General features: G+C 46.4%; 1 protein-coding gene across 10 annotated transcripts in view; it reads left to right on the forward strand.

The window, feature by feature from the left end:
- ZNF606 (zinc finger protein 606) overlaps positions 1-12,154 on the forward strand; it is a 31,752-nt gene that overhangs the window by 7,257 nt on the left and 12,341 nt on the right. For 9 of the 10 annotated variants that reach the window (XM_062177437.1, XM_062177439.1, XM_062177438.1 and 6 more), the window contains 2 exons: positions 4,764-4,890; positions 7,009-7,104. In XM_062177437.1, the coding sequence (XP_062033421.1) occupies positions 4,764-4,890; positions 7,009-7,104 (223 nt within the window). Of the gene's footprint in view, positions 1-510; positions 577-4,763; positions 4,891-7,008; positions 7,105-12,154 lie in introns of those variants that run through there. The other variant, XM_062177441.1, reaches the window with a different exon arrangement.

The raw sequence follows: 12,154 nt of genomic DNA on the forward strand, positions 1-12,154 counted from the left end.
TTCTAGAGCCTGACTTACTGAATTACAGGTATTTGACACACATTCTGGATCTCGTTTCTTAGCCATATGTGAATTATGTTCTCAGTGTGTAGCTTGTCTTAAATGGTGCATTTTTCAGCCAAATACTTCTTGGCATGTTTTTGTCAAATGTATGTCTTTATGGCTATTGTTTTTTTTGTATCTTATTTTAAGAGTTTTTTTTTTTTTTTAAATAAATATTTCTCTCTTGTTCTTTATATTCTCTTTTGGGGTCTTCTGTTAGATTACGGGCCTTTTGTCTCTAGTCTCTATATCCCACATCCTTTTCTTGGTGGAGAGCGGGAGGCCTGGGGACCCTGTTCTTACTGACAGTCCTCTCCCGGGAGCCTCCTGAGCTGATTGCTGTGTCTTCTGTTTCTTCATGTTCTGTGAGTTCATTCCTGTTCTCTGAGAGAGCCTTTCTTACAGCAGCCTGGAATTTCTCTGTCCTGAAAATCTGAGAATAAGAATAAGAGTCCACTGAAGGTTGGATGTGACTGTTGTCTGGATTCTGTGTCCTCTTGCCTGCAGAACTTGGTTTGTCCGACTGTGTGGCAGGTATGCCTCATGTCCTGGTTGCTCTGTTCTGTCCATATTTACCAGGGAAGGGCTATGGGCTGTTTGAGAGTCCTGTTGTGTTGTTCTTGAACAGTTCTGGTCCATGGTCCTGAAGAGTCGTACTCTGGGCTTTGTGGCTGTTTGTGAGCAAGGACCAGTGGAGCAGTGCTGCTTCTAATTTCCTGAGCTGTCAGCCCATGGGCACCCGTAGCCAACCGGGACTGATGAGATCTGAACCTGAGTACTCAGCCTGAGTACCTCCCACACTTCACACTGTAGTGTGAGAAGACCTCTGGGAGATTTGCCAGCGAGATGTGCAGTGATACCGGGAGTCATGCCCACAAAGTAGGGTGGCTGACAAAGCTGTCCTGTTTTCAGCCTCTCCCTGCTACCTTCACTGTCTTGTGTAAGCTTGGTGCCCAGGCCCTGTCCTGGTACTGACCGCTGCAGATGGCCCTGCCTCTGCTTGGTTGCAGTGGCTCTGGTCTGCTTAGTTGGTCAGCCTCACTTTGCTGTGCATCTTGCCAGTGTGTGGAACTCCAGGTGCTGATGCGCTCTTCACGAGCTGGGGGATGTTTCTCTACTTCCCCTTTTTAAATTCAGGAGATTTTATAAACCCAAACATGAAGCCTGCATTAGTTCTCTGTTGCCGCTGTAACAGATTACCACAAACTTCATAATATGAATTTGTTCTCTTGTTGTGGAGCTCAGAAGTCCACATGGGTGTAGGGCTGTATTCCTTCTGGAGGCCCAGGGAGAATCTGTTGCTTTGCTGCTCCCAGTTTCTGAAGGCCACCTGTATCTCTGTCTTAAGGTGCTTTACTGTGACCTCTGCGTACATCATCACCTCTCCTCTGGCTTGACTCCTGCCTCTCAGTCTCACTTGTAAGGAACCTGTGATGGCACTGGGCCCACCTGGATAATCAAAGATACTTGCCCATCTTGACACTTGTATTTTAACCACATCTGCCAAGTCCCTTTAATTAATAAGGTAATAGTCCCAGGTTCTGGGATCCGCACATGGCCATCTTTGTGGGGGAACGGTGTCATTCTTCAGCCTACCATAAGCACCCATGTTCATAAGTGTCAGTCACAGCCAGCTTTCACCTTTGTTCCTTTTTAGCTGTCCCCACACAACCTTTATATTAAATTGGAGCATTTTAAATCAGATCCTAGAATTGTATCATTTTGCCCTCAAATGGTTTTATTCATATATGTGTATCTAAGAGATATGTACCTTTTGGAACATAACCACAATACCTTTACCAACCCAGAAAAATTATCAGTAATTCCTCACTATCGCAATTCCTTAATTTAACCTAATACCCAGTGCAGTTTGAACTTTTCTCACTTGCCCCCAGAGTGTTTTAGAGTCGGTTTGCTCAAATCAGGATGCAGACAAAGCCCAGTGTGTGCTTTATATGCTGAAGAATCTAGTCCTTTGTCTTACTGAGCATTTGTGATGTCATTGAATGAGTTGGCCTTTCCCATATAGGGAAATTAGACTAGAGGCCTGAGCAGATTCATTGGTATTTTTGTTTTGTTTTAAAGATGTATTTATTTGGAAGGCAGAGTGACAGAGAAAGGCAGAGAAAGAGAGAGCAAGAGCAAACATATATGAATATATGGAATCTTCCACCTGCTAATTCACTACCCAAATGGCTGCAATGGCTGTGGTTGGTCTGGACTGAAGGCAGGGACCTTGAACTCCATCCTAGTGTCCACATCAATGGCAGAGGCCCAAGTACTCAGGCTATCATCTGCTACTTTCCTAGGTGCATTAACAGGGAGTTGCATTGGAATCAGGGCAGTCAGGACTTGAAATGGCACTCTGATCTGGGGTGCCTGTGTTATAGGCATCACCTTAGCCCACTGTGCTGCAATGCCTCCCTCATTTGGTATTTTTGATGGGAGTACCTCCTAAGTGTTGCTGGGCCCTTCCTGCTGTGTTGCGCCTGTGGGCACATAGTGTCTGGTTATTCCATTTTTGGGTGATAAGCATTGTTAGGTGCAGCAATTGTCAAGCCAATCCCTGTCTGCCTTTCAGCAGTCATTGATGGTCATTGCCAGTGTCCACTGTTTTATTAGGGCTTGCAAAACCACTAATGATTTTATTCCTCTTGAGTCCATGAGATGTGATTCTTCTATTCCTTTCTAAACATATACTAATTCTGTTGAGATCTTAGGAGGAGTGGAGGGAAGTTTGTGGTCCTGTCCACCAGCTTAACAGGTGCCAGCATGCGGGTTTGGACCTTGTTAAGTGTAGGTGGACATCAATGCTACCCACCCCTGTGAAGGTGTGGGAGATGAGCACAGGGCCAGAGCCCTCCTGTCCTGTCCCTCAGGTGTGACTGTGCTATGAACGTACGTCAGATTTAGATTTTGTGTACATCTCTGGCTGTGTGTTGTATGTAAACTTAAGAAGTTTCTGTTAACCTCCTAACATACGAGCTGCAGCCATAAAGGACTCTGAAGTTTGAGCAGGTCTATAAGAGGACAACCAGGAAACTGGCATGGATGACCTCAGTGTTGGGGAAGGTCAGAGAAGGTGGAAGCAGAAATCCACCATGTGTTTTGCAATTGCACAGCATCAGGAATCTTGGAGAGAGCTTGGCAAAAATAAGAATCCGTGCCCCAAAATGCTTCCATATGGATCACCAAGTCCATGGGCTGCCGCAAGACTGTGTGAGTGGGATTTGTCAGCAGGAGTTGGTTTTTCTGGATAAGAGAGTCTTTGGAGCAAAATCAAGTCTTTGTTTTAAGCCAGTCATTGTGTGAAGGTGGAGAAGAGCAGTTCAGATGAGCAGAGTCAAAGTCAGTAAGCTTAAGACTAAGCAGCAAGGCTAGCCAGATGAGAGTGATGCTCAGTGTGTAGCTGTGAGACAGAGACAGGTAAGGCAGGCCATGGGAAAGAGCTTATTTGCGTAGAAGTGGCACAGCTGTGAAGAGTAGGGGCGCTGCCCAGAGGATCCTTGGAGTGGAAATGATGCACGGCACATGTCTCAGCTCAGTGGATGTTTGCCTTAGGGTTGGTTCTGCACTGATAATGGAGGTAGATCAGAAAGCTGCTTTCCAGACAGTGAGGTATGGACAGGTTGTGGGGGGCCGAGAAGCCAACCTCTCCACCACAGGGGAGGCATCTGTCCACTCCCCCCAGAAATGCTCAGGTACATGAGACTCGTTGATTTCTTACAAGGATGACAAGAGATGTAGTCATTGTAAAAATTAGACCTGGGTTATCATTCATCTTTCCCTCTGGTTTTTCTAAAGACGTTAGTTTGGGTTTTATTTAATTTAGGTGCTTTAATTTTTTTTTTTTATTTGAAAGGTAGAGAGAGAGATCTTCCATTTGCTGGTTCATTTCTCAAATGCCTGTAACAGCCAGGGCTGGACCAGGCCAAAGCCAGGAGCCTAGATCTCCATATGGATATCCCACATGGTGGCAGGGACTGAAGTACTTGAGCCTTTGTCTGCTACCTCCCAAAATGTACATGAACAAGAAAGTGGATTGGAAGCAGAGTAGCAAGACTCAAACCAAGCACTCTGAAATGGGATGTAGGTCCCAGAGGTAGAAAGTTAAGCCATTGTTCCAAATGCCTGCTCCTATTTCAGGGGCTTCTGACTGCTGCTGTAACTGATTCTTCTTGGCCTGGGTAGTCTGGGCTGTCCTGCTCACTCTTAGCTCCGCTTGGACATAAATGATCTGGGAATGCAAGCATCCACACCGTGAATGGGAAGACAGCTTGTAAATGTCCAAATCACCCTACAAGGTCCTAGATCCACATAGATGCCAGTCTCTGGCCTGTGACCAGTGCTTGTGTCTATATCTGCTAGATATAGGTCTAGACCTTGCTATATGTTTGCATTTTGAAAGGAGGGGACATTGTCCATGTGGGAATCCTATCCACACTAGCCAGGGTCACTAGAATTGGGCAAGAGTCATGGGAGAGACCCGCTCATCTTTCCTGTGGTTATTTGGTCCCAGGTATCTGATTCCCCAAGATCACATCCCAAATGCAGGACCCTGGGGTGTTCCCAGTAGGACTGACATATGCCAGTCAGTTTTGCATATATCCTGGATAGTCCTACGTTTTGACCCCTTTCCCCAGGGCCGTGAGCTTCACCCAATCCCAAGAAACATTGGAGGGAGTGGTCCTGGCTGAAAAGGAACATGTGTGTTCTTTTAGGAACCCGTAACCTTCAAGGATGTGGCAGTGGACTTCACTCAAGAAGAATGGGGGCAGTTGGACCTTGTTCAGAGGACTCTGTACCGAGATGTGATGCTGGAGACCTATGGACATCTGCTGTCCGTGGGTAAGGCAGGTGCCCAAGATGTTTAAGAGCTATTGAGGTCAGGGCCAGCCTCAGGAGTGCTGAGATGATTATTTATTTATTTAGCTTTATATACTTTATTTTTTTAATAGAAAGCTTTTACTTAATAAGTATAAATTTCATAAGTACAATTTTTGGATTATAGCAGTTCTTCCCTTTATACCTGCCCTCCCACCCCAAACAATCCCACCTCCTACTCCTTTTCCCATTCCATTCTTTTTTTTTTTTTTTTTTTTTTTTGGACAGGCAGAGTGGATAGTGAGAGAGACAGGTCCTCCTTTTTGCCGTTGTTTCACCCTCCAATGGCTGCTGCAGCCGGCACATCGTGCTGATCCGAAGCCAGGAGCCAGGTGCTTCTCCTGGTCTCCCATGGGGTGCAGGGCCCAAGCACTTGGGCCATCCTCCACTGCCTTCCCGGGCCATAGCAGAGAGCTGGCCTGGAAGAGGGGCAACCGGGACAGAATCCGGCGCCCCAACCGGGACTAGAACCCGATGTACTGGCGCCGCAAGGCAGAGGATTAGCCTGTTAAGCCACGCTGCCGGCCCCATTCCATTCTTAATTGAGATTCATTTTTAATTATATACAGAAGATCAACTCTATACTAAAGATTTTAACAGTTTGCACCCACACAGACACACAAAGTGTAAAGTACCGTTTGAAGACTGGTTGTACCGTTAATTCTCATACTAAAATACATTAAGGACAGAGGTCCTACATAGAGAGCAAGTGCATAGTGACTCCAGTTATTGATTTAACAATTGACACTCTTATTTATGACGTCAGTGATCATCCAAGGCTCTTGTCATGAGCTGCCAAGGCTAAGGAAGCCTCTTGAGTCCACAAACTCCGACTTTATTTAAACAGGGCTGTGATCAAAGTGGAGGCTCTCTCCTCCCTTCAGAGAAAGGTACTTCCTTCTTTGATGGCCCATTCTTTCCTCGGGATGTCATTCACAGAGATCTTTCATGTAGGTCAGTTTTTGCCACAGTGTCTTGGCTTTCCATGCCTGAAATACTCTCATGGGCTTTTTAGCCAGATCCAAATGCCTTAAGGGCTGATTCTCAGGCCAGAGTGCTATGTACAGCATTTGTCATTCTATGTGTCCTGCTTTTCATATTGGATTGTTATCTGCTTTTTAATTCTATCAATTATTAGCACACACTTGGTCTTATTTATGTGATCCCTGTGACACTTAATCTTATCTTTATGATCAGTTATGAACTTAAACTGATCACATTAACTAGCAAGATGGCATTGGTACCTGCCAACTTAATGGGATTTGGATCCCATGGCAAATTTTTAGCTTTACCCTTAGGGGTAAGTCAGAGGGAACATGTGCCAAACTGTACATCTCCTCCCTTTCTTACTCCCACTTTTATTTTTAACAGGGATCAATTTTCTTTTTCTTTTCTTTTTTTTTTTTTTGACAGGCAGAGTGGACTGTGAGAGAGAGAGACAGAGAGAAAGGTCTTCCTTTGCCTTTGGTTCACCCTCCAATGGCCGCCACAGCCGGCGCGCTGTGGCCGGCGTACCGCGCTGATCCGATGGCAGGAGCCAGGTGCTTCTCCTGGTCTCCCATGCGGGTGCAGGGCCCAAGCACTTGGGCCATCCTCCTCTGCACTCCCAGGCCACAGCAGAGAGCTGGCCTGGAAGAGGGGCAACCGGGACAGAATCCGGCGCCCCGACCAGGACTAGAACCCGGTGTGCCGGCACCGCAAGGCGGAGGATTAGCCTAGTGAGCCGCGGCGCCGGCTGGGGGATCAATTTTCAATTGGATTTAAACACCTAGGAATAATTCTGTGTTATGTAAAGAGTTCATCCATTGGTGTTAAATAGACAAAATACTAAAAAGATTAAAATGTTAAGCTGTTCTCGACAGTCAGGACAAGGGCTGATCAAGTCATTGCTTCTGATAGTGTGAGATGATCTCGAACCCTGATGATTAGGGATCAAGTTCCTAATGTTTAGGAAGCTTGAAGTGGGAGGAACTGATCTTAGTCTGCCCCACTGAAAAGTCACAGGGAGGAATGGGTAGGAGAAGCTTTGTTTGGCTTCCCCCAAAGCTTTACACAAGTCCCACGTTTTTCCTTCATGTGTAGGGAATCAGATCACCAAGCCTGAGGTCATCTCGCTGTTGGAACAAGGAGAGGAGCCATGGTCAGTGGAGCAAGCATACCCTCAAAGCACTTGTCCAGGTAAGGGCAGGCCCTGGTGTGAGCAAAGAATTTCTTCCATTCAGGATTCCTTCAATGGGCTTTTCTTCCTTCTTGTGTTAACTTCCTTGCTGTTATTAATAAGATGATAGTTTTTGTATGCTGTAGTTTCCCTCGTCTTCTGCTCTCTTTATTATCAAATTGTAGAGTGTGGCCACAGATGCTTGTTTAAAAAAGCAAAAGGCAAGGAAGAAAGGATTTTTAGATATAGGTAATGTAGTCACATGGTTCAGAAAACTCAAAGCTACATGAAATGTGTACACTAGAAAATCTCATTTGTATCCCCTCTTTTCCACATTATTCTTACTCCTCAAACACAAATACATAGCAACACACAGAGGCAAACACACAGGAAATCACTTTCAAGATTTATTTATTTTTTTAAAAAGATATATTAATTTATTTGAAAGGCAGAGTTACAGTGAGGCAGAGTGAGAGAGGGAGGTCTTCCATCTGCTGGTTCACTCCCCAAATGGCTGCAATGGCTGGAGCTGAGCCAGGCTGAAGCCAGGAGCCAGGAGCTTTTTCTGGGACTTCCAGATGGGACTTCCCAAGGACTCAGGCCATAGCAGAGAGCTGGATCGGGAGAGGAGCAGCTGGGACTTGAACTGCCGCCCATATGGGATGCCGGCACTGCAGGTGGTGTCTTTACCCACTGTGCCATAGTACCGGCCCCAATTATTAATTAATTAATTTATTTTTAGTTGTTGTCCTGGAGATTGCGATTAACATCTTACAATGATCTTGTTTGGATTAGTACCAATTTAGTTTTTTTTTTAAGTATCTAATTTTTTACTTGATAACTTATTTTTTTCTTTATTTTCAAAGATCATTTATTTGAAAGGCAGAGTTACAGAGAGGGGGAGAGAGATTTTTTTTTTTCCATTCTTTGGTTCACTCCCCAAATAGCCCCAACAACACAGGCTGGGCCAGGTCAAAACCAGGAGCTTGGAATCCTGAGTCTCCCACATGGGTAGTGCTAAGACTTGCTAGGCTGTTGGGACACAAATAGTTAACTTCACAGCAGGCAAACTAAGACTCAATTAAGAATAACTCTGAGGCTGGTGCTATGCATAGTGGGTAAGGCCACCATCTGTGGCACTGGCACCCTCTGTGGGCAAAGGTTTGAGTCCCAGCTGCTCTGCTTCTAAAACAGCTCCCTGCTAATGCACTTGGGAAAGCAGTGGAAGATGGCCCAAGTGCTTGAGCCCCTGCTCCCACGTGGGAAACTCTGGCTGTTAAGGCCATCTGGAGAATGAAACAGCAGATGGAAGATTTCTCTCTCTCTCTCTCTCTGTAAATGTGCCTTTCAAATAAATCTTTTTTTTTTTTTTTTTTAAATGAATGACCCTGAGGATGTTAGGATAGTATTTTATGGATTGCAGTTCTGCCAGCTCTGGCTCTTAAAGCTGCCCACTTGACCTGGACATACCAAACTGACAAATTCATACATTGTAAATCAGGGCTCTTCTGCCCATTCAGACCCACCTCATCACAGTGGGCATGGGTCTCTCATGTCTGGATGACCCCCTCCCAAATATAGCATAAGTAGGCTGTTGCCCACTGCCTGGAGGGCTGAATCTCTTCTCAGACCCCTACTCACTGTCTGAGCAGGAACCTCACTTACCCTCTTCCACGCTGTTCCATCCTCAGTAAAAGTCTTTCCTGCTTTTTTTTTTTTTGACAGGCAGAGTGGATAGTGAGAGAGAGAGAGACAGAGAGAAAGGTCTTCCTTTTTACCGCTGGTTCACCCTCCAATGGCTGCTGCGGCCGGCGCATCTCGCTGATCTGAAGCCAGGAGCCAGGTGCTTCTCCTGGTCTCCCATGCGGGTGCAGGGCCCAAGCACTTGGGCCATCCTCCACTGCCTTCCCGGGCCATAGCAGAGAGCTGGCCTGGAAGAGGGGCAACCGGGATAGAATCTGGCGCCCCAACCGGGACTAGAACCCGGTGTGCCGGCACCGCAAGGCAGAGGATTAGCCTGTTAAGCCACGGCACTGGCCGTCTTTCCTGCTTTTAATGGCTGCCTCCTCACTTTCTTTAAACCCTAAAATATTAAACAACAGGGACCCAAGCACTTGGGCCATCTTCCACTGCTTTTCCAGGCACATTAGCAGGGAGCTGGATCACCAGTGGAGCATCACAGACTTGAATGAGCATTCATAGAGATACACGCGTTACAGGCAGCAGCTTAACTCACTGCGCCACAGTGTTGGCCCTAATATCAATTTAGTTTTGATAGTATACAAAACTGCTTCTTTATAGTTCTGTCCTACCCTTTTGTATCTGTTATTGTCACAAATTACATTTTTATGTGTGTCCATCAACAGAGAATTATAATTGCTGTCATATAGCTGTCTTATTTTAATTTTTTAAATTTATTTTTTATTTGAAAGGCAGAGGGACAGAGACAGAGGTCTCCCATCTGCTGGTTTACTCCCCAGGTGCCTGTAATAGCCAGGACTGGGCCAGATGGAAACCAGGAGCTGGGAAATGAATCTGGGGGTCCACATTAGAAGGAAGCTGGAATTAGTAGCTGCAGGAAGTAAGCCCAGCAGAGACCACCTTACCCACCAAAAGGTGGACCCTGACACAAGAAGTCAGCAAAATATGAGGCTTTATTCAACAAGGAAGGGTAACTGGTGAGTAGGCGTACCCAGGATGGCAGGAACACAGCATATGTACCCCAGTGCACAGTCCCTCCCCGCTGAGTACTCAGAAGGTCAGTCTTCCTGGGAACCACTTAGGAACATCCCGCCCTCCTTTTTGTGCACATGGGAGATCCTTTGTTAGGTTTTATATCCCAGGAATGGTGGAAGCCTTTTCAAGCAGCAGAGGCTGGTTTTACAGGGCTAAAACTGAATGGTGGCAGTTGTCACTGGCCAGAGTACACGTGATCAGGGCTGTGGAAGAAGCACTGTGGCTAGTCTGTCTCCCCACTCCCACCACTCAAGTTGATAATTCTCAGAAATGGTACATAAATCAGTGTTGCCCCGTTTTAACATCCTGTTTTGTGTATAAGCCTTGTAGTTGTTGCCACATTTGCAAGTTAGCTGTCAGTGACTCTCAGGATACTTCTGAGTGCTAGATTAAAGCCCTTAGCTCAAAGCAGCCTGCCCAACCCAGAAAGGGAGGCAGCCGGAGTTAATCTTGAGATTCTTAGATGTCTGGCGGGAGTGAGGAGGGTATTCTGTGTTTTGAGTTACTGCTTAGTATTCTTTCATTGCAGCCTGAGGGACTTTTTTAGCATGAAATAGGACAGATTTGCCAGTGAGTCTCTTGATTCTTCCTTCATTTTTGAAGGATAATTTTGTTGGATGTGGAATTCTTGGTTGGCAGTTTTTTCCTTCTGACCTCCATGGTTCTTAGGAGGAATCTTTCTGAAGATCCCTTGTCAGGTATTACGAGTTGCTTCTCTTCTGCTGCTTTCGGGATTCGCTTTGGCTTTGGCCGGTTTAATTGTGATGTGTGTGCCTGTGGTCTTCTAAGTTGGAGATTTTAAAAGCCCTTATCCTAAGCTGCTGCTTTTCATCTTTTTGGTTTGCATTTTGTTAACCCTAGCTCTCTGCCATTGCCTCAGGCGATAGTAACTTTAAAACATTGCTTGTAAATGTTTGACAAGTATTTCTTAACAGATTTTAGCACTAGTCAAATCAGGCAAAATAGAGAAAAGCCAGAGATGGAATATTGGTAAGTTACTAAAGGTCACAAAACTCACTCTTCTTAATGAAATTCAGTCACTTCTCTTGGTAAATGCTTCCTGGTTGCTGCAAGGCTTTGGATGATTTATTCTGACAGTTTTCCTCAGCTCATTAGTTGTTTGTACAGAGAAGAGAAATTATTAAAGTTCTTACTTTGCCATTTTCACTGATAATCATTTTTAGTAATTTCTATTTTATGTATAATTTCTTTATACAACTATAGTCCTATAGGAATTCGTAGTTTCCTTCCATTTTTGCAGCAGTAGAATACTGTACACACTGTATCAAAATTTTTTAAAAAACATCATTTGAAAGGGAACATGGGGGGAATGCACATGTGCAAGTGAGCAAACAAAGAACACTTTCATTTGCCAGTTCACCCCTCAAATACCTACAACAGCTGGGTCTGGGCCAGGCAGAAGCTGGGAGTCATGAACCCAATCCAGGTGTCCCACCTGGGTGGCAGGAACTCTATTACCTGAACCATCCCTGCTGGTTCCCAGAGTTGGCACTATCAGGAATCTAGTCAGAAGCTAGAGGCATGCATCAAATGCTGTTGTCTCAGTACAAGACAGGGACGTCCCAGCTGTTAAGCTAAACCCACACCCCATCTTGGTGTTGTGTAAGATTTATTTGTTTGAAAGGCAGAGTGACAAAGAGGTAGGAAAACTGCCACCCCAACACACAGACACACGAGGTTGGGAGTGGGTGGGGGAGATATCTCCCATCCTCTGGTTTACTCCTCCAAATACCCACAACAGTTGGGGCCATGCCAGGCTGAAGCCAGGAGCTAGGAACTCCATCTGAGTGTCACACATGGGGGGCCAGCACTGGATGCCATCCGTGTGTATTAGTAGAAAGCTCGATCAGAAGCCTGTAGGTCCTCTGAGGGCCTGTGGATCCTCCGAGGGCCTCTGAGTCCTCCGAGGGCTTGTGGATCCTCTGAGGGCCTGTGAGTCCTCCGAGGGCCTGTGGATCCTCCGAGGGCCTGTGGATCCTCCGAGGGCTTGTGGATCCTCCGAGGGCCTGAGTCCTCCGAGGGCCTGTGGATCCTCCGAGGGCCTGTGGATCCTCCGAGGGCCTGTGAGTCCTCCGAGAGCCTGTGAGTCCTCCGAGAGCCTGTGGATCCTCCGAGGGCCTGTGGATCCTCCGAGGGCCTGTGGATCCTCCAAGGGCCTGTGGATCCTCTGAGGGCCTGTGGATCCTCTGAGGGCCTGTAAGTCCTCTGAGGGCCTGTGGATGCTCCGAGGGCCTGTGAGTTCTCCGAGGGCCTGTGGATCCTCCGAGGGCCTGTGAGTCCTCCGAGGGCCTGTGGATCCTCCGAGGGCCTGTG

Source organism: Lepus europaeus, chromosome 19, assembly GCF_033115175.1.
Source record: "Lepus europaeus isolate LE1 chromosome 19, mLepTim1.pri, whole genome shotgun sequence".
In the NCBI taxonomy this organism is placed as follows: domain Eukaryota; kingdom Metazoa; phylum Chordata; class Mammalia; order Lagomorpha; family Leporidae; genus Lepus; species Lepus europaeus.